Source organism: Pristis pectinata, chromosome 9 (assembly GCF_009764475.1).
Source record: "Pristis pectinata isolate sPriPec2 chromosome 9, sPriPec2.1.pri, whole genome shotgun sequence".
Classification (NCBI taxonomy): Eukaryota; Metazoa; Chordata; class Chondrichthyes; order Rhinopristiformes; family Pristidae; genus Pristis; species Pristis pectinata.
Window position 1 is genome coordinate 13,756,516 of NC_067413.1, and position 22,239 is coordinate 13,778,754.

The 22,239-nt window shown below is 42.1% G+C and overlaps 1 protein-coding gene across 2 annotated transcripts in view; it reads right to left on the minus strand.

Moving 5' to 3' along the window:
* Positions 1-22,239, minus strand: part of LOC127574282 (microtubule cross-linking factor 1) — a 166,546-nt gene that overhangs the window by 25,632 nt on the left and 118,675 nt on the right. For both annotated transcript variants that reach the window (XM_052023159.1, XM_052023160.1), the window contains exons 11-14: positions 18,897-19,151; positions 10,959-11,279; positions 6,568-6,644; positions 2,414-3,962 (exon numbers count right to left, since the gene is read on the minus strand). In XM_052023159.1, coding sequence (XP_051879119.1) covers positions 2,414-3,962; positions 6,568-6,644; positions 10,959-11,279; positions 18,897-19,151 — 2,202 coding nt within the window. The remainder of the gene's footprint in view (positions 1-2,413; positions 3,963-6,567; positions 6,645-10,958; positions 11,280-18,896; positions 19,152-22,239) is intronic.

A 22,239-nucleotide genomic window follows, 5' to 3' on the forward strand; every position in this document is an offset into this window, starting at 1 on the left:
CTCCTATGGTTGCAGGGGAAAGTGTCAGGGACAGGGAGGGGCGGATAGGAAGTGATAAGCGGACCAGGGAGTCCCGAAGAGAACATAGAAAGTGGGGCAGTGGGGAAGATGTGACTGGTGGTGGGAATGCATTACAGTTGACAGAAATGGCAGAGGATGATGTGTTGGATGTGGAGGCTGGTGGGCTGTAAGGTGAGGACCAAGGGAATTTTATTGCTGTTCTGCCTGGGCAGAGAGGTGTGTGTGGGGAGAAGGGGGGGGGGGGGTGCATGGTGTCAGAGCAGATGTGTGGGAAATGGAAGAGATACATATGAGGACTCCATCTGCTATGACAGAGGAAAAGCAACTCTTCCGGAAGAAGAAAAACATTCAGAAGTGAAGAATAAAGACATGCTCGTTGTTAGGTGAATTAGCTAGTGTAAGTTGCCCCTCTGTGTAAACGAGAGGTAGGAGAATCAGGAGAATTAATGGCATGCGTGACGGAATAGGCTGTGTAGGAATGGGATTTCTCTGAGAATTGTCACAGACTCGATGGGCCAGATGGCCCTCTTCTATGCTGTAACAAAGTATGAGAATGAGAATAGTTGATTGAGTTTAGAAGAGGTGATCTAATTCCAAAATGCAAAATTTTTACAAAGCCCAACATGATATATGCAGATGTTGCCCATGGGTAGGGTGTCTAAGAAAATAGTCACAGCAATAAGGGATTGGTCATTCAGGACAGAGACGAAAAGAAATTTCTTCATCTAGAGGTTAATGAATCTTTGGAATCCTCTATCCAAGGGTTACAGAAGTTGGTTGCTAACTTAATTCAAAGTAGAGATTGATAGATGTTGAGATGTTAAGGGAATCAAGAAATATAAGATTACTGAATAAAAGTGGTGCTGAGATAAAAGATTAGCTGTCATCTTCCTGAATGCTGGAATAAGTATGAGAGGTCAAATGGCCTCCTCCTGCATGTATTTCTTATTGTCAAAGGTTTATGGTACTCAGGATTGGGCTGGATTGTGATGTCTCACATGAGTAAATCATTGCCCTATTCTGGAAGTCCACATTGTGGCATGCTAGTGTGCCAACAGATGAAACATCAAAGGGTGAAGAATGCTAGTGGAATTGCACGACTGTAAAATATCTAGTGATGGTGGGAAAGAACTCAAACATTTATGGTAAGTTGACCTTCGTTTTAGTAACCCAAGGTGGGATCTGGCAGAGGATGGGTTAAAAAGACATGGCAATAGGGAGGGAGGAGAATATTTGAATTTACCTCCCACTGAATTTGCTGTGCAATATTATTTCCATTCAGCGCAGAAGAGGTGCAAGTCTGGACTCTGAATCAGGACTAAAGCTCCAGCTCTGATAGCACGAATGGGACATATAAACGTTGATCACCCACTGCATTACAAGTCAGACTAGATCCTGGATAGGTTCTACAGTTTGAACACTGCATCAAATACTTTGCCCTGAGAAGTTCAGATTTTATATTGTTTTACTCTGCAGAGGAATACTTTAACCAGGAAGGATACTCACAGATACCTATGCAATGTAAGAACTGTTTAGCTTTTTTTGTTGTGGTTAACAAATTTCTAACGCTGAAATCAAACCTGACACTGAAGTAAAATTCTGAAAGCTTTATAATACAGGCTTGTGTGACTATGAGCAATAAAAGAAAGACTTGTATCTATACAGCACCTTACTTAACCTCAGGACATCCCAAAAATCCTTACTGCCAATGAAACACTTTTTTCAAGCGTAGCTATTCTGCAGTGTAAGAGATAGAGAAGCCTCTTTGTGCACAGCATCATCTCACAAACAGAAATGTGATAATGAGCAGAGAATCGGTTTTCAGCATAGCTAATTGACCAGTATACAGAGATAGCTCCCTCCTTTTCTCCCAAATAGCACCAGGGGATATTTTACACCTATTTGTCAAGGCAGATGGGGCCTGAGTTTAACAGTTTACCCAAAAGAAAACACAGTGTTTCCTTGGTGCTGCACTGGAGTATCAACCTGGATTTTCACACTCAAGTGAGATTTGAACCCACAGCTTTCTCCACTGGGAGGTGAGTGAGAACTGAGTCATGGTGAAGCTATGTAAAAGCCGCCTAAGAAAGGTGGCAACCTTTTAACAACAGTCAATGTGAGAAGACCTTAATCTTGCTGGATTGGTCTACAATTAAATCCTTTAGTTTTATCAATTCACTATCACCACACAGTGTTAGCATTTAGTTGGTTGTGAAGTCCTAAATGAAACTTCAAAGAACAGAACTGGCTTGACCTGAAACAGTTTTGTGAACAGAGCCATATATTTTCTGCAGGACCCACAGAAATATTTAATTTTAATTATCTGATCCACATAATCCAAACAATGTGCTTTGTAAAATTCTAGACAGAAAGAGTAAAGTGAACAATATACCTCAAGGGAGTTTGGGGAAATTCCATCTCCATCTTCTGCCTTACTATCATCATTGGCAGATTTCTGGTTGTTCTTAGCTTGACTTTGTTCCTCATTAAGGGCCTGTTCAAGTAGTTGTTTGTTTAAGATCCTGGCAGGGCTTTCAGTAAGGCTGTATCCTGGAGAAGTAGACAGTTCCTGCTTCCCAACAAGATCTTCACCATCTGTTTCCATCTCTGATTCCACTGTCACGCAGACTGGACTTGGCGATCGGCCACGGACAGTCTTCAGAAACTCCTGAACTAAGACATAATTCGACCTGGGTTCTGCAGGCTTTGATCTACTCACAGACCTGGACAATCTTTGCACACCGTCACAAGCTATAGGTGTGTGATCTATGATATTAAACAAACTCGAAAGGCCATCATTAATGGTGGTGTGAACGGGACTGTCTCGGGTGGTGGTTGATCTCGCCCAGGCTGATTCATTGAATCCCTTCTGTGGTGTAGTGGGCAAAATTCGATCCTTCGGTTGATCTGATTTTGCAGAACCCTTTCTTTGTAGCTTCGGGGAGCCATATTTGGGTGAGCAGCATGCTCGTTCGAACTTTGCCTGCATTTTCTCAACTACTGGTGCCACCTGCTTATTCCGCAAACTTCGAGAGGGTGAGGATACAGGAGTTGAACCTCCCCTTGGTGTCAAACACTTGTGCGGGCTGTTGGTGATGTTCCTAAGACACTCAGTCTGCAAACCTACACTGATGGTCTGCGTGGTTTGTGTTCCTGTACTTGTAGCACCGATAGTCTGACAGGCAATGTCTTTGAACTGGGGCTCCATTGAGTTTGATCGTATTCGACTCATGACTGAATGAGCTACTTCTTTCATGTCATCACTCATGTTGCCAGATATGTTAAGATCATGCAGCGATGAAGCGAAGCCTACAGTGCTACAGATTGGGTGCTCCATGGGATGGAGACCACCCTCCAGCAGATCTTTGTGGTGTTTGCCAATCTCACATGGCCATCTTCCAAATACATTAGGTGATCCTCCCTTTGGCTCATTCCCATTTGACTTGATCCTGGAAAAAGCGAAGTCTGGATCTGGCACTTTCATCCCATCATTGTTAGGTCGCGTTGACCCATCGAACCTACGGATCACTGGGGGGCTATGATACAGTCGCATTCCTATTTTATCTGGGCCCATGTTGCCACGCTGTAGCTGTTTTTGAGTGGAATCCTGCCCGCTCATTGTGTTGGTTGTCATCGTGACACTGGTTGTGAGGAACCACGAGTTAGGCTGGAAGGGCTCTGCTGGTAAACTGCTCACTGTTTTTTCACCTTCATTCTTTTCCAGCCAGGCTTCTGCTGGTTTATCTTTGCTAGTGTACTCCAGGCTTTTCCCATTAAATTCTTCAATATACTTCAAGTCATCTGGAGACAATGGTGGGGTGGTCTCATCCTTGGTGATGTATGCGTGTTGATCGGGACTGCCAACGAAGTGCTTCTCGGGGAGAAATGGAGAACTGTCCATCAAGCGTTGGAACTCTGACATGGAGGAAACAGACTTTGCCCTTAGAATAAAACACAGACATTTTTAGTTACGTGATACAAACAAAATGGGAAAGTGTATTGCCAAAAACAAACAAGTATTTACCCCACTTTACATAATCAATCTCTTCAGGAGTCCAATGCCTGATATCATGTGAGCAAATATACCAAATTCTGCTGCAGCAAAGTGGACAAAGTCAAAATGGTTATTAATCTATCTTTATTGAGTAGTGATGGTTGAAATGGGAATTATGGACAATACATGGGGCAACCTTTGAATCTTCATACGTAATATTACTGAGCCACTGCAAATGACAATCAGAGCCTCTGTTTAAACTCTTAGCCAAAAAATCTTACCACACAGGTCCAGCAGACTGGATTGCACAATTACGAGCTGGCATGAGGCTCAAATCCACACTCTTCTGAGGCATGAAAAGAGTGTTTCCAACAAGCTGCTTGCAATACTTATTCGCATGTGACTCTTTAAGGCATCAACTCATACTGGGTTACTGGTCCATAGGTGGTATCATCCCTTCAGAATCACACCTACCTCATTCTTTGTGCATTAACCTCAACAGTATCTGCTACACAGAGTTACTGAGAATGCACTACCCAGAAACAAGCCATTCACTGTTAATGATCCCTGCCATGTTTAGCATTTCCTTCCAGTCCTTGCCCCTCATGCTTATCTAAATTCTCTGAACCGTACCTGAGCTATTCACAACCTTAGTACCAGTTCTTCATTTATAATATTCTTGGGAAAAGAATCTTCTCCCGAATACTTCACTAGACTTGCAGAGGACTATGTTCTATTTATGGCCCCAGAATTTGTCCTGACCGAAACTAGGAATATCTTCTATCCACCTTTCCCATTTCAATCAGGTCACCCATCAGCTTTCTAAGAAAAGACAGGGCCAGTAATCTTCATTCACTTCACTTGGGGTACAGGTTGGTAAACAGCTGCTGTAACTGGGCTGATTTATTTTTCTTTACCCAACTTAAGAAATGGGCACTACTTCCAGCATCCCTAAACCGCAACCCTGATCGCAACCCATCCCAGCTGAGATCAGATGAATCATTTGTGATCAAATCAGAGACTTCCCTGGTCTACACAATTTACCAATTGAAAACTGGAATGGAGAAGGAGCTGGGAAACTTGATCACCACTGAGGGCTTTTTTTTGGACAGAATTAAACAACAATCTTAGCCAACTAAGAATAAGTAATTTTCTTTCAATAAATGTAGGTAATTCAGTACCATTGGCAGAGGGAGTTGGGGGAATTTTTAATCCCAATTCACATTTGGACCATGTAAGGAAACCTATTTTCAGTTTTAAGTGCCAATTGCCCAGTACAATCACAATGGATTAAAAGACATTGATTGATGATGACAGGAACATTTTAGGTGGAATTCTAGCTGATATTAAAGAAACAAGACAAGCACTAAAGTCACACACCATCAATTTTCACCTACTATTACTCAAAATTGATGAACTGAGAAAGACCAGCTGGTCCCTTTTGCACTGTTTTCTCCCCTTCCATCAGTAAGGAACTGATTAGTGATGCTTGCACTAGTTTTAGGTTATCACTGTACATGCAAGTGTTTTTCATGCATGGTGCCTTTCAGAAGGTAGTGGACTGAGTGAGCAAAGCCATCGGGGAGGAGGTACAGGAGCCTGAAGACCCACACTCAATGTTTCAGTAACAGCTTATTCCCCCCACCATCAGATTCCCCTCCACCATCATCCACCACCACCGATGGACAGTCCATGAACCCATGAACACTACCTTGTTATTCCTCTTTTGCACTATTTTTGTAACATAATAATTTTATGTCTTGCCCTGTACTGCTGCCGCAAAACAACAAATTTCACAACATATGTCAGTGATAATAAACCTGATTCTGATTTTGATGATCAAACATCAATAACTAATATATGAACAAAAAGCTGGTACAGTCCCAGCACTGTCACTAAACAATCTTCTGATGGGGATGCAGGAGGAAGGGGACTCATAAGTTCAACAGAGGGAGTGCCAGGTGACTGGGAGGGTGAAAGCGGGAAACGTTCAGAATGCCAGCATTAGGTGGGAACCAACTTGTCCATTAATTTTCTGCCATGCTCCATGAAAATGCACAAACCACACCCTCCCCCCTCCCCACACATATGCCCCCACTGCAAACCCCACCACTACCAGTGGCCTCCAGTGAACTTCCCGAGTTCTGCTGCCAGTGTCGACATTTCCAATGGGTGGGGAATACATTGAACATAGAATGCTACAATGGTGCTATGGTTCTCTGTATGTCATGTCCCTCCTGTCTCCAGTAGGAATTCTGAACAACCATTTGCCAGTCTGGACCAAAGTGAAAATGCAAAGGCATCAGTGGTAAAAAACTTTGTAGTGATTTTGATCTCACTACAAACAGTAGAGGGATGAAAGGGCAAAGACTACTTGGCATCATAAGTGAACTTAGTTCCATAAGGACATTCGTTAGCTGGCCTGACTGTAATATTTAACCCTTTCTTTCTCTGATGGCTATGGATATACATTTTCCTGGGTGCATTTTCTGGCCCGAGCTCAGTGGTTAGAAGAACTAGCAAGCACTAGAGAAGACGACCTGATCTCATACCTCTGAAGATTTGCTTTACGAGTTTCTTCTTCTTGAAACTCAGCAGCATCCTTTGTCCCACAAATTTCACTCAGAGCCTACAAAATGGAAAGAGGCACTTAAAACAACTCTAAATTTTATGCATTGCTTTGCACTGTGGTGTATTGTTGACATTTACATAAAAATTGTCACCATCTACATTTAAGGGAAGTTTGAATCCACAACTGTGTCAGCTGTGGCATTACAGCAGGTGACAGTAAGTTTTACTCCCTTTGCTTATGAAACGGATAACCTGCAGTGCCATTGAACAGGGGAGAAATTCATCTTTGGATTGGTGACACTAAACATGCAATATGGTGGCAATGGAACTGAATATCACAAGTGGAGTACAACACTCATTATTACATTGCACATTTAGAGCTACCCACCCGAGGAGGAATTTCTAGGTGAAGATCTTTCATGCTTACTGAGCAACTAAGAAACTCAGCCTCAACGTGAGGCATCCTTTTAAATGCAATACTGTAAAATGGTCTACTACACCTCAGTAAATGCTATAAACAGACTGGCTGAAAGGTGTTCGTGATTTTTTTGGTTAGGTGCAGTTCATACTTTGATATAATTAGTGCTGGAAAGATGGTTCAGCATTTTTAAAAATTATCATGACTTTAATATTGCAAAGCACTTCGCAAGTCACTATAACAGGTCTAAAAGAAGATTGGGTGGATTGAAGGACACATGACCAAAAAAAGCCTCTATGAGTTAGGTTTTAAGGGGACATCTGAAGAGAGGAACAGAAACAGAAGGCGAAGTTTAGGGAATTCTTCCAGAGGGAGAGAATGAAGCAGCCATTTCATCGGCAGTAACACAGATGGAAGCGAGGAGATGGTGGGAAAAGATAAAATGGTGGGAAAAGATAAAATGGTAGTTGTTTTGGCATTGGAAAGGTTGTCCAAAAGTCAAAGAGTGAGTGTCTCAGTGGCTAGGGAGTGGAGTAAAGACAGAGACGGATGATCCTCCAAGGTGGTCTTTTGGGGTAGAATCACAGTTTAGGATTGAGGACACCAAGGCTGTGTAATATTGGGTTGAATTTGAGAAGCTATTCTGGGAGGGGATAGGATCCGCTGATCAGGAAGAACAGATGACCCCAAGTAGCAACACACTAAGTAGTTATAGCATAGGAATACTACATTTAACCGTAGAATGTAAACCCTGAAAAAAAACTATTATGGATACAAGGACATGGACCCTGAGGCCAGGAAAAGTTGCATTCAGAAAAGGAATGCCTTCAAAAGAAATAAGAGAGCTGGAAAGATAAAAAACATCATGATACGTGTTCCAGGAATTGTTGAACATTCCAATCCCTCTCAGAAATGATATGATGAATTCAGCTACAAGTCCTAATCAGTGAATATGGGTCCTGGCTTGAAAGAGGAACAGGTTCACCAGAAACATGATTTCAATGATCTGCACTGATAGACTGCGAAGATGTGGACTTAAGTATATCTTTGCCACTGTACAGGGACATACTTGGTTAAAAAAGACAGTTTGAACATAACATGAAGGCATGAGAACATAAGTAGAAACAGACTTCTAGCTGAACAAAATGTTTAAAGTTTAATTAAATAGCAGTAATGTCCCCTCACTATCCTTAAGTTATCTCATCACCTGTTCCAGTGAGAGACCAGAGGGTAGTAAAGCATTACATTTAGCTGTAGTAAACACAAGGGGAGATGGCCTAAGCTCCAGTTGAAATTATGGTTAAGATGCAGCTCTGCAACACAGTTCACTGCTTCTGCAGCTCACAGGAGGCCACAGATCTCATTGCCTGAGAGGTCTACCAGGTATATTTCTAATGATGTTTGCCAATCCAATACAGCTGGAACTGTTTGCAATAGGAAAGAACACCTTATGCTTCATCCAAAATTACTTGTGTGATGCTAAGAATTACCTAATTTTGTGGGAACTTTACAGTAAATGTTGTTGGAGAGTAATCTGGAAAATGATGATGGGAAAGAAATAGCCTTTAAAAAAAAGTGACTGCAGTTCTTGTTTCTTTACAAAACTAAAGACAGCAGTGAGAATTTTGGCTACTGGTCCCAGAATTGCCAACAGGTCAAGAGTGCATGCAAGAAGATGAGAGGCTCACAGTGTACCTCCAGCTTCTTCTCCACGATTTCAATGAACTGTGGATGCTACCCAGTCATCTAGATGGAGCTCAACTTGTTGGGGCCTTCCCGAAATGGTCTGTCTCAGAAGCTGACATAATGAGGGGAAAGAGGTGACTGAGAGGAGTTGAATGTGGGGTATCATCAGCTCGCAGTTTTGCTGCAGAGTGGAGTGGGAGCACTCCCACCAGCTCCAGATGAGAAACGGAGGCATTTCGACAGCAGCTTCTGGTGATTACTGCACCTTTGTAGATCCAAAGAAACTGACTGATGTGAGCATGGCCTCATGCTCTTCACAGCTTTGGCTAAATGTGGTACCGTGGAACTGAAGCAGGGATTAAACTCCTCATTTAAGACATTTAAGAGGCTGAACATGAAGTATCCAAGCAATCCAGAAATTGCGGCCTTCAGTTTGGCAGCTGGTGGATTTCTGGAGCTGAGGTTGTGGAGGGCAGAAGAGGGGAAATTGGGTGAGACAGGAATTTGGCCCTTCCGCCTAAAAAGCATACATGATGGGAACCACTTGCCTCTCAGAATTTTACTTCAATAAAGTGGAAGTGCAGACACTATTTCTGCTCATCATGAGGTACTATTTTTGCTGATGGTAGTTTGCAGCACAATAACCCTGTTTTACGTGACTAGGCACCTAATGCACTCTTCTCAAATGCTGGAAATTGAGAAGGAATGTCACTGAGCAAAAGGCTGCATGCATGATATGTGGAGCAGGATAAAATCCTTTAAAGGAAGTGATATTTTCCTCAAATTAGTAATGAACTGGCTGGTGAAAAGCTTCAGCACAGTCCGCCCAGTGTCTGCTTTGGCTGTTGTGAATTCATGCAGCACCCACCGGCACCAGTCTGTGCTCAGCCAAAGTATATCTCTGCATACTTGAGAGTATAAACAGAACTCAGCTTGAATGGCAGTGAAATGATTAATGCTCATGAAAGTGCAGCGACATGAAGGTGTTTTATTAAAACTAAAATAGTGGAATTTTTGTTTAACAGACTATGATAACCACACTCCACTTCAATGAGGTAATTAATTCTAAAGTTAAATTATGTAAGCTTCATCCAGGTTACTTTTGCACATTTTCATGTAACAGTGCAGAACACATGGGGCTAGATCATACTGAGGCCACTGAGTGCAACAGCAGTTCTGGCTTGTACAGAGTTGAGTGGTCAGATGTACTTTGTATATGGCCTCTCTGTTTCACGGCAGGTATGGATGGCACAAAGTGCTGAGCACAGACCTGAAAGTAAAGTTCAGGTTAAGATTTTTATTTCATTTTCTTTATTTATGCTTTTAATTATTTTACAATAGTTTAATGCCTTTCAATTATTTTAATGTCAATGTTATAATAATTAATAATTTAAGTCAATTTCAATTGTGTATAAATGCCTCTGATATTCATAAATTTGGGAACAGAAGAAATCCCTTTGTCTGGATTGAGCAGTCACAGGCCAACAGGATGGGACTGGGGGAATGGGTTCTCAGGTTCCACCACTTGAGGCCCAGTTGCCACTTGTGATTCTACGCAAGAGCAGTTGCAGGATTAACAGTCCAGTCCATGTTCTATGAAGTTCCCTGAGCACTCCAAAGCTGTGGCTGTCAGTTGGACATTTTGGGTGAGGATGGGAGGAGATGTAGACATTGTGCATGGAAGATCTTTCCCCTCTTTCCGCACCCTCACCCCGTGCCTCCCCCCCTCAACAACCAGTCCAATAGCGTACACTATTTGCCCATACAATAGGTGGGATAGTAGTCCTAAAATCTCCCATGGGAAAATGTTGGTGTAAGGACTATCCTCACTTTGTTGTGAAACACTATTCAAATCATATGAAAAGTCTGCAATCTATCAGGTCTAGACTAAGAGTTCTGTAGGGGAGGACTTGCTTTAATATCAAGTGCAGCGAGACAGTAGAAGTGATATCTATAACAAGCCTTTTGATTTTGATCCCCCTAATAAATGGATCAAAGCTCCCCCATATGACTTTGGAAAGAACACAGCTAACTCATTGAAAGTGAAATCATGCTTCCTGCGGCCTCAGTTTATCTTATCAGGTACAGACATGCAGTTGCTGATGCACCACATCAACAAACACATCAGTACTGAGAGATTCACGCAGATGATATAAAATTCCTATGAAAGAGATGGTGTATCGTTTAGCACAGCCACATACAGCAATGTTTTGCATTACATCCCGCGACAGCAGATTCCGATATGTTGACCTTGTACTTAAGACAAACCTCGCCAATGCAGACTGCAATTTTTTTCCTCTCATTTTCCAAGTTGCAAGGCTGAGGGACCTTGGCATTACCCACTGATCCGAGTGACAAGGCATCAGGGAACAACTTTGGAGGAGCATGGAACTTGTCACCTTCCTTCAGAGCAAAGGAAACTTGCTCTCTGCATTGCTGTTGCTCAGGTTCCCAGAAAGGCCTGCGGCCTTGTGAGCGACGATTGTGGATGCTCTCTTGCACTGGGCAAGGTTCCAAGGCTTCCAGCACTGGCTCCTGTTGGTCAGTAAAATGGCTTTCTCCTCTCCAAAGCTTGGACTCTGTCTGAAGCTGCATTAGGAACATAAGAGGGTCATTTCTAAGATGAGTATTCAGCTGAAGTTGTAACAGAGCAGGTATTGTGAGGGCAGCATTATGTTATAGCTCGTTCCACAAAGAAAGACACATTTATATAGATCCTTCCCATCCCTTTCAGGATACCCCAGAGCACTTTACAACCAGTACGGTACTTCTCAAATGGAGTCACTGTTGTAATGTTGGAGCCACATTGCACACAGCAAGCTTCCACAAACAGCAAAGTAACAATCACGAAATAATTGTTTTTTTTTGTGTGATGTTATTTGCCATGATAACACAGACAACCTGTTTCTTTGTCTTAGAAGTAGTCCCATTGGTTCTTTTATACTGCCTGAGAAACAGAATGGGACTTAATATCCCTTTCAAAAAATGGCCCTCCCTCAGCATAGCATTTCCTCTGTACTTTTGATTTACTTGAGTACAAAATTAAAACTGCCCCAACCAGACCATGGTTAATTTGAACCTGACCCAGGTTTGGAGGGTTATCAATTTTCATACACAAGAGATGATCCAACCATTAACACAAATACTATTATCCAAAGAATCCCATCCCAGGCACATAGCACGGTTCCACTTTACCCAACAATGGGAGGAATTCTCACTTAAATATGGCTTGTGAATTTCAGAATGATGCGCTGACTTGGTCCAAACTGAGCCTGAGGACTTAGTAATCTTTTCAGTTCCTGACCTGACCCAACCTGGACACGTAGTCAGATTCCACAGGCCTTGAGTCAGGTAGCTTGCTCTTCTCATACCCAACTGGAGTGTCAATCTTGATTTTTGTGCTCTAGTGTCTGGTGTAGGACCTGAGTCCCCTGGATGCAAGACTGCTACCAAATGACCACACGTTATACTTATACTCTGCACTGAAATTCAGCATGATGGCTTGAACATTCCTCGATTGGAGCTGGGGATGGGCCTTGCTTACTGGGAGAGGTGGGAACTTAAGTCAACCTGAGGAGATTGGTAAGTAGTTGTGTTGTGTGGGGTGGTGGGGTGAAGCTGAGGAATGAACAACACAGCCATCCCAAGCAGATAACTGAAAGCTTAGACTTACACCTGGGTATTGAGGACAGGTATATAGCAAAGTGATCATTCAAGTTGCATTTGACTTCCACACTGTGGAGAAAACTGCATACTAGTTTGGAAGGAGTACAATTGAACTATTGCTTCACCCTTCAAGGGCCAGAGCAGTGGAAAGAGAAGAGGTGAAAGGGCAGGAGGTGTCCTTTTTAATGGGCCATTTGCTATAATGAACAAGTATTTGCAAATGTTGCTTCCAAGAGATTTAACTTTAGTCACCTTGGTACAGTACTGAAGTAGTGCTACGTAGTCTTTTAGATGAGTTGTTGAACTGTGGCCATGCCTATTTCTCACATGGTTGTCAAAAATCTCATAGTACTATTCAAAGGAGAGCAGAGGTTCACCCTGGTTTCCTGTCCAATAGATACAACATCCCTCAATCAAAATAACTAAAAGTGATTATCTGATTATCAAATCGGTCTTCGTGGGAGTTTAATTCATGCAAGTTAGCTGCTGTGTTTTCTATAATCCAATTTTATAGTAGTGAACACAGTTCAAAATATTTCATTGACAATAAAGTCCTTTGGGATATTGTGAGGTTGTGACAGGTGCTATATAAATGCAATAGTTTATAATTTAGATTCCTGAGCTCCCAGAGTCATTTTGGGGTATGGTCTTGGGCATTATCATGGGGAAAAATACTTTTTTTGACTTGTTGAACAGAATTTACGTCCTTCCAGATGCTCGGACAAATCAGTCTGCAACATTCTTTTTTGATTTATACTCTAATCTTCAGAGGATGCAATTTTGGTATGTGAGGGGTTTGATTTAATGCACTCAAAGGAGTTAGTTTACAGGTTATTAAAAATAATCTCTAATCTCTTGATCAGCAAATGACAACAATGTCATTTAGTGCACATTTGCTCTCATTTTAATTATGCTGGTCCATATGGAACATGGAACAATACAGCACAGAAACAGGTCCTTCAGTCCCAGATTTATGTGCCGACTATGATACCAATCTAAACTAATCCCATCTGCCTGCATATGGTCTATATCCATCCTTTCCCTGCCTGTTCATGCACCTGTCTAAATGTCTCTTAAACGTTGCTAGTGTATCTGCTTCCACACCTTCTGTGGCAGGACGTTCCAGGCACCTACTACTCTCCATGCAAAAAACTTGCCTCGTAAATCTCCTTTAAACTTTCCCCTTTCACCTTAAAGCCCTAGTATTTGACATTTCTACCTTGGCATAAACTTTGATCATCTTCCCTATATATGCCTCTCATAATTTTATATATTTCTATCAGGTCTCCCCTTAGCTTCCAACACTCCTGAGAAAACAGTCCAAGTTTGTCCAAGCTCTCCTTATAGCTAATATACTCCAATCAGGCAACACCCTGGTGAAGATACAAGAGACTGCAAATGCTCACGATCTGGAGCAACACACAAAGGAGCTGGAGTAACCCAGCGGGTGTGTCCTGATGACGGTCTCGACCCGAAACATCGATTGTTCATTTCCCTCCATAGATGCCGCCTGACCCACTGAGTTCCTGCAGTTCCTGTATGGTACTAACGTCCTGTTGAATCTTGTTTACACCCTCTCCAAAGCCTCCACATCCTTCCTGTAATGTGGCAACCAGAACTGCTTAAAATATTCCAAATGTGGTCTAACCAAAGTTTTATATAGCTGCAACATGACTAGATGCCCCAAATGATTAAGGCAAGTACGCAATATGCTTTCTTTACTACCCTTTCTACTTGTGTTGCCACTTTCAGTAAGCTATGGACTTACACTCCAAGATCCCTCTGTACATTAATGGTCCTTAAGGGTCCTGGCATTTACTGTATACTTTCCTCTTACAGTTGAGCCCCCAAGGTACAACACCTCACACTTGTCCAGATTAAACTCCATCTGCTATTTCTCTGCCCATACTTTCAACTGATCCTGCTGTATCCTTTGACAACCTTCTCTGACAATTTTTGTGTCGTCTACAAACTTACTAATCAACCTACCTACATTTCTGTCCAAATCATTTATATATATCACAAACAACAAAGGTTCCAGCACTGACCCCTGTGGAACACCACTGGACACAGACCTCCAGTCAGAGTAATTCCACCATTTGATATTTTCTGCAGCAGCTGCCTAAACATCCAAGTCCTGCAAAATCTATTGTTGACTTCTTGAACTGGTTCCTGCAACAGAGTCATGAAGGGAATAATTAATTGGGATATTCAGTTCCTTGCGGGAGTAACAGTTCTCAAAAGCGTCAGTGCAAATCTCACCACAGCATCAGAAAGCAAACAATGTAAATCTAATACAGTCCACTTCACCAGCTATCACCATGGGAACCCAGGAGTGAGCTCTGTGCAGTCAACATGTTGCTTTCACTAGCATGAGATGGCTTGGAAAAACAACACCAGTGAGCATGACTAAAGTACTCTTGCAGAGGATTAATATGATCACCCTGTCAGCAGGGCTGGAGTCTGTTCAAAGTTGGTTACGTGGTACTGTGCATGGTAGGAACATATTTACAAAGGTTTAGAAACAATTTTTGCAGAAAATCACAGATTAATGTGTCACAGCAAGTATGATGTCACCTTACATTTGACAATTTCATTAGCAAGGGAAATGAGTATCGAAGGAGATCACTTCTGTTGCACCCTAACTATATTTCTCAGTCCTATTTGTGGTTGTCTATTATCATGTGATGTGCTGACAAATCCCTTCCCTAATCCCAAGGAACATGTTCCATCCTTTATTCTTGTCTGTGCAAGAGTTCCCATTAACAGGTAATTCCATAATGTGTTCTTTCCCTGAAATATTTTATGTGTCTAAATGTTCCACCATCTTAATGTTCATCATGGGGTCTCCCCGTGAGGAATCCTAAAAGGAGATGTTTTCCTTTCAGATGTTTGCTGCTACAGGTTCTATCCCACCTCATACTATTGTTCAAGCCCATTTATTTCTGCACCGCATTGTTCCATGATAGTCACCTAATTACAGAGCTCAATCATCTTGCAACTTTATTTTTTAAATGTGTAAACACTTCCCTGACCCTTTTTCTGGTCCTTCCTCTGTATAATCACCTCCCTCTGAGATATCTGTGACTTCAAAGCACCTCTGTATGTCGTCACTTCACTACTGATGGGCATGACTTCAGCTGTCAAGATCACAAACTCTAGAATTCTCCCCAATATCTCACTACTTCTCTTCCCTCCTTTCTTAAAATCTCGCTCAATGACCCAAAGCCAGCACTTCCGTAGACCGACTCTCTAGTGCTGTACTCCCTCAGTACTGCACTGGAGAGTCAGTCTAGACTTTCACATTCAAGTCCCCCAGATTGGGACTTGAACCTGGAGCTTTCTGAATCAAAGGCAAGATTGCTAGCAATGAATTACAGCTGTTGCTTGCATGCAATGTATGAAGCAGAACGCTGAGCTTGTGCAAGGCCAGTAAACAATTTTCTTATCAGTCCCAGCCTCCCCACCTTGCCTCCCTCTTCATCCCACTCCTCCACTGATTATACACCAGCCACTTGTACGAAACAAAATCCTGCCTTGCTTTCATTTCTGGAAACTGTAACAGAGTATGTTATATATTTAAGCAGCATTGTTGATAGAGTGCAACCATTCTTTTAGCTTTAGACTAGCAGAGGCAAGTGGCCAAATGAGAGGCATGGAACCAATTGAAAGGATAAAAGGAAACCTTTATTTTAAACCAAGCCTTATCTTCCTTGTCCAAAAATATGTCAGGTAATTGTTCCTACTCTCTGTATCTAAAGGAGTGAAAACAGGGAGCTTGCATCTCAATTACAGCGAGTCCCTGAATGAAAAGGGATTGCAAAGAGTTTGCGTATAGAAAGATCAGCCAAGTATTGGACTTAGTCCACCTTTCATTTCTCAGACATATGGTTATTTATGTTTTCGTCTTCAGTAAGAGATCAAAATTCTGGAGGGAATGGCTGTGAAGAATGGGGTGATTCAGCCTACAGTGACACTGCTTTTCATGGTTCAGCTAGGCAGAAAGCAATGTGCCAACAATATCATGTAAAACATCAAGATTGTAAGCAGAAACTTATTGACAGAAATGTACCAGTTACATCAATTACTTTATAAAGTATTTAGCTGAGCACCTCACTAGAGATCAAGAGCTAGATGATGGGATTAGCTCTTTTATGGCTGGCTTGGGTCAGCTGGCCTCCTTATGTGCCATCAGTGTCAATGGCTCAATAATAATCTTTTTCAGTGGCATTAATTAGTTTCATATGCAGCAAGCATAGATTTCAAGCAGCAGATGTAAGGCTGACCACGTCTATCTCCTGCCCAACGTTTAAGATGTGAACTGAAGCAAACAGCCTTTACAGAAAACTGATAGAGCTTCAAATCTCTATGGGCTGGCTACCCCAGACACTGACACCATTATACTGCTCTGAACAACTCCCAGCTGTTCGGAGGATGGGTTGCGACACAGTTAAAACGGCAAGCATCAATCAACTCTGAGCATCCCATGAGACTGCGCTTTGTGTCAGATGGCTCTGGCACAACACAATAACTGACTGCGATATGCTAGGGCTAAGGAGCTTCATAAATTGCTGATTGTTTCATGAAGGAAGATCACTTTAATCTTTATTCTTCAGCTACCTTGAAATAATCCCTTCCCCCAACCACTGAAGCATAATCCCTTTTATTAAAAATAATTGGCTTTCCCCACACACAGTCTCCCAGCTGGCAGTAGCTCTGGTGGTGAAAGAAGGGGTGCCGGTCAAATTATATTATAACTATTTATTAAACAGAGATTTGCACGGTACTGATGCACAGAAGACATTCCTTCATCCTCAAAAGCTAATGAAACAGGAAGTTGACAGTGGAGTGACTGTACATGATTACAACACTGTTCCATTTCTATACAATATGAAGCAGATACTGGAAACCAGAAAACTGTCTATTGTATTATTCATCAATAGTTCTTTCAAAAAAAATCTTTAAAGACATTGTGCTTCCAGAGGTTTTTATAATACTTCAACAAATGAGAGAACAGGCATTCACAGATGTTTCCAGGCACATTCTAAAGCAATGCTGAGTCTCTGAAAAGCAAGATTTTTCACATTCCTAACTGACAATTGAACCTGCCTCTGCACCAGGACTTTCATATTTCAACCCTCTGCTCAAATTCACTGCTTAATTTTCCTAAAATTACCAGTTTTCAAGAAGTGATTTATCAGCTGCAAAGATTTAGTCTCAAAAGATCTTAAAATAAGCCAAATTTCAAAATAAAAATGTGAATGTAGAACCATTGGAGACAACCACCAGGTTAGTCAGCAACTGACAAAGGAAAAGCTGGGTTGACATTTCAGTGACCTTCATCAACTGCAGAGTTCCAGAATTCTTGCCTTTACTGAAGATGAATCAGCCATTCTGTAACCTACATGTTGCATTCTGAATCAAGATGTTGGCAATAAATTAAAGATCAAAGGTTCTGAAGTTTTATCTTAGATTTACACATATCCTCAGTTTGGGTTTCTATGTTAGTTTTAAAAATGATGAGCCCAGCCTTAATATGAATGAACTGGATACTGGTGTTTCTCTGTGTGTGTGTGTGTGTGTGTGTGTGTGTGTGTGTGTGTGTGTGTGTGTGTGTGTGTGTGTGTGTGTGTGTGTGTGAGAGAGAGTGTGTGAGAGAGTGAGAGAGTGTGAGAGAGAGTGTGAGAGAGAATGTGAGAGTGTGAGTGAGCGAGTGTGAGTGAGCGAGAGTGTGAGAGAGAGTGTGTGAGAGACTGTGAGAGTGTGAGAGAGTGAGAGTGAGAGAGAGTGAGAGAGTGAGAGAGTGAGGGAGAGAGTGTGCATGTGCGAGAGTGCGTGTGAGAGTGCGTGTCTCTGTGTGTGAGAGAGTGAGTGTGAATTTGTGCGTGAATGTGTGTGTGCATCCATGCGCATGAGGCGGTTACTTCAGATGTACTTTGCGACATCCATGTGATTAGTTACACATGCAAGTTTAACAGGTATGAGCGAAACATTAGACTGTGTGTTCCAGGAGCAAATGGAGCTCTGTAGTCATCTGGTTTCTTGTTAACTTCTACCTCCAGTTTGCTTTTGCTGCGATCATCAATGTATTGTTTCTCTGTCTTTGTCTTAGGCCACTCCTAATTTACTGGCCTGAAATGTACTCAAGACAACCTGCAACTTGAATATGCATTCCCCCCACCCCTCTATACCTCGCTGCTACACTAGACTATGAAAGGAAAAAAATTTGAAGAGCTGCAGCAAGAGGGCATGGACTCAAAATGCTAAATAATCATCTTCCATGCTGTAACCATCGCGCAATTCCGTGATACATGCTATTTGAATGATTCGTTCCTTGCAAGCTGTTGCTGCCCATCCACCATGAACAAGGACAGAGACTAATCCACCTTGAACTGCACCGATGCACACACCAGACTTCAGGAGCCAATGCAGACTCTTTAGTGCACCACCAACACTCTTCAACTGTGGATGCATGCTTCAGTACAGCATGGTTTCCTCTTCATCTCCCCACCCTTCCACACGTCCCTTCTCATCACCTACCTGCTCCAGCTTGCTCTGCAGCTCTTTAATCTGCCACTCCCACTCTCGCCGCTCTCGGTCAAACTTCTCCAGCAGCTCCCCCTTCTCTCGCTTCCAGTTCTTCTCAGCGTGCTGCAGCTGCCAGTGCAGATCCATGACCTGACTGTGACTGTCCGCCAGCAGCTTCCGGTGCTCCTCTCGCTCCTGCGTGAACATTTCTTTGGGATCATTGGAGACCTTCTTGCTGGATGACTGTTTCCCAATTTTCTTTTCAAACTATCACATGAAAGCACAGATCTCAGATTCTGCAAGTAACACTGGTAAGCAATGAAACATTTCTTCACATCTAACATGAGAAATTCAATAAAACTAATGAGCCAAGCTGCACCAGAAATTTAGAAGCATAGAAAATAGGAGCAGGAGTTGTCTATTTGGCACTTTCAGCCTTTCAATATGATCACGGTTGATCATTTAACATAATAGCATGCTCTCACTCTCTCCCATACACTCTAATGCCTTTTGTGTCTACAAATCTATCTACCTCCTTCTTAAGTATGACTTGGCCTCCACAGCCTTCTGCGGTAGAGAATTCTACATGTTCACCACCCTCTGAGTGAAGAAATTTCTCTTCATCTCAGTCCTAAATATCTTACTCCATATTCTGGGTCTGTAACTCTTGCTTCTAGATGCCTCAGTCAAGGGAAGCAATCTGCCTGCATCCGGTTTGTCAAGCCCTGTCAGAATTTTGTACATTTCAAAGAGATCCCCTCTCATTCTTCTACTGTAGTGAATACAGCCTAATCTCCTCACACAACAGTCCCATCATCCCAGGAATCAGTCTGACGAAACTTTGCTTCATTCCCTCTGTAGCAAGTGTATCCTTTCTTAAGTAAACTGCACACTATAGTCCAAATGTGGCCACATCAAAGCCCGGTATAATTGTATAGTAAGACATTCTGGCTTTTGTCCTCAAAACCTCTTGCAATAAAGACAAATATACCATTTGCCACATTAACAGTTTCATTCACCTGCATGTTTGCTCTCAGTGACTGGTATACAAGGTGAGTCCAATGTCTCATCATTCAAACGATATTATCTTTTTGATTCTCCTTCTGAAGTCAGTAACTTCACATTTATTCACATAAGATATGCATTCACTCATACAACTTCTCTAAATTGTCTCAAAGCCTCACCTCATCATTCTCACAATGCACACTTCCACCCAGATTTGTATTGTTGTCAAATTTAGAAGCATTACATTTGATTCCCTCATCCAAATCATTGATATATACTGTAAGTAGCTGGGGCACAAGCACTAATGCTTGCAGTTCCCCACAAGTCATCGTCTATTGCCCCAAGAAAGTCCTTTTGTTTCCTACTCTTTGTTTCTTGTTTTCAGTCCACACTGGTATATTACCTGCAGTGACATGCTCTTTAACTTTGCACTCTAACCTCTCCTGTGGGCCTTCAAATGCCTTCTGAAAATCCAGAAACACCACGTCCACTGGTTCCTCCTTATTCATTTACTAGTTGCATCCTCAAGTAAGTCCAGTGGGTTTGTCAAATATAACTTCCCTTTCATAAACCCATGTTGACTTTGTCTGTTTCTCTTGATATTTGCTAAGTTATTATATCCTTTATAACAACCAATTACTTTCTCTACTAGGCTAACTGGTTGGTACTTCCCCTTTTCCTCACCCTCCAATCTGGAAGAGTTGTTCCATAATATATAGAATTTTGGAAAAGACAACCGGTTCTTTCACTATTTCCTTGGTTACCTCTTTTAATACTATGGGATGCAGGACTTGAGTAGTTTTTAGTACCGTTAATTTCTATCACTATTTTACTTTAACCCCTCTTTTACATTATACTCTTGGTTCCTTAGCATTTCAGGGAAGTTATCTGTGGTTTGGTTTTCAGAGAAGAGGACACAGCATTTGTTTAATTGCTTTTCCAATTCTTAATTCCCCATTATAAATCCTCCCAATGCAAGGGATCTACATTTGTTTTCACTCTAGGTAAAAAAAGGATTAGTGAGTTATATTTAATGGATAAATGCTCCATACTGGTGCTGAGTGAGACAGACCAAGCAGCTTCCCAGGTTCAGGCCTCAATCAGTGCAGAGCTCACTGATTTCAGTGATTGAGGAAGCAGGGTTTCCATGTGTCTTAGGTTAGGCATCGGGGATTAAATTAGCCAGGGTCCCTCCTTTTCATTGCTACTCAGCGATTCCTGGTGGAAAGTATGCATGCATTGGCAGTAAGTGAAGACACTGAAGGCAGTTCAAATCCCATTAATGAAATAATCCCATCAACTAAATAAATCTGATATACAAAGCTGGTATCAGAAAAGATGGTTTCTTAACCATCAGATTGTTGTCAAAAATGGTTCACTAATATCTTTTTGGGAAGGAAGTCTCCCTTCCTTACATGGCATGTCCTCTGAAGTTGCCTTGCAAGCTGCTCAGTTCAAAGGCATATAGGAGCATTAAACCTTATCCTTGAAAGCTCCTGCCATGAAGGAACAAATAAAGACTATTAGGTCTCAGGGCTGGTGATACTTAGGGCTCAGTTTTAATTCCTGGACAAGATTGCTGCCTAGTAAGCACCCCAAGAGTGATACCTTGAAGTATTGGACAATTTTATTGACTGGGCAGCACTAACACACTGCTTGGCAACTTCCAGACCAAAATTTTTTAAAAATTTTATTTACAGCGTGGTAACAGGCCCTTCTGGCCCAACGAGTCCGTGCCGCCCATTTTAAACCCATACTAACCTACCCGTACGTCTTTGGAACGTGGGAGGAAATGGCCATGGGAAGGAGAATCCAAGGACAGGGAAGGCCTGAAGTGCCCATGTGTGACCTAGAGGAGCAAGTTTGCTCCCCGTGGCCCATAAGCAAAATTATTAAAACTTACAGCCAAACCTTTTCCATCTCTCATGGGAGCTGACAGCGTGGTTTAGCGGGATCAGAAACTCCACTCAAGGCCCACATAAAACTTGCAGGTGGGTTCCGATGAGGTCTTTCTGTCCGATCTACGTATTTGAAGACTTCCAATGGGTATCATTTCCATCAACTTCTTAAAATTTTAGTCAGCCAGATTGAAGTAGGAAGTGAATAGGGAAGTAATCCATTCAACTACACACTGTTGTACATGTAATCATACACCTGGCGAAAGAGATAGCAATGGATGCAGAGGGAAGGAACTGGACTGAGACTATGATGGACCTTCAGTTTTACAATCCCACTCCTTCAAAGAGCAAAAGCCATGTTATGCAGGGATAATGAAATTGGCTCTTCTAACATTTCTCTGGAATGCAGTTTCAAAGATAAGTAATGGATCTTAACAGTTTCTCAAAGCTGT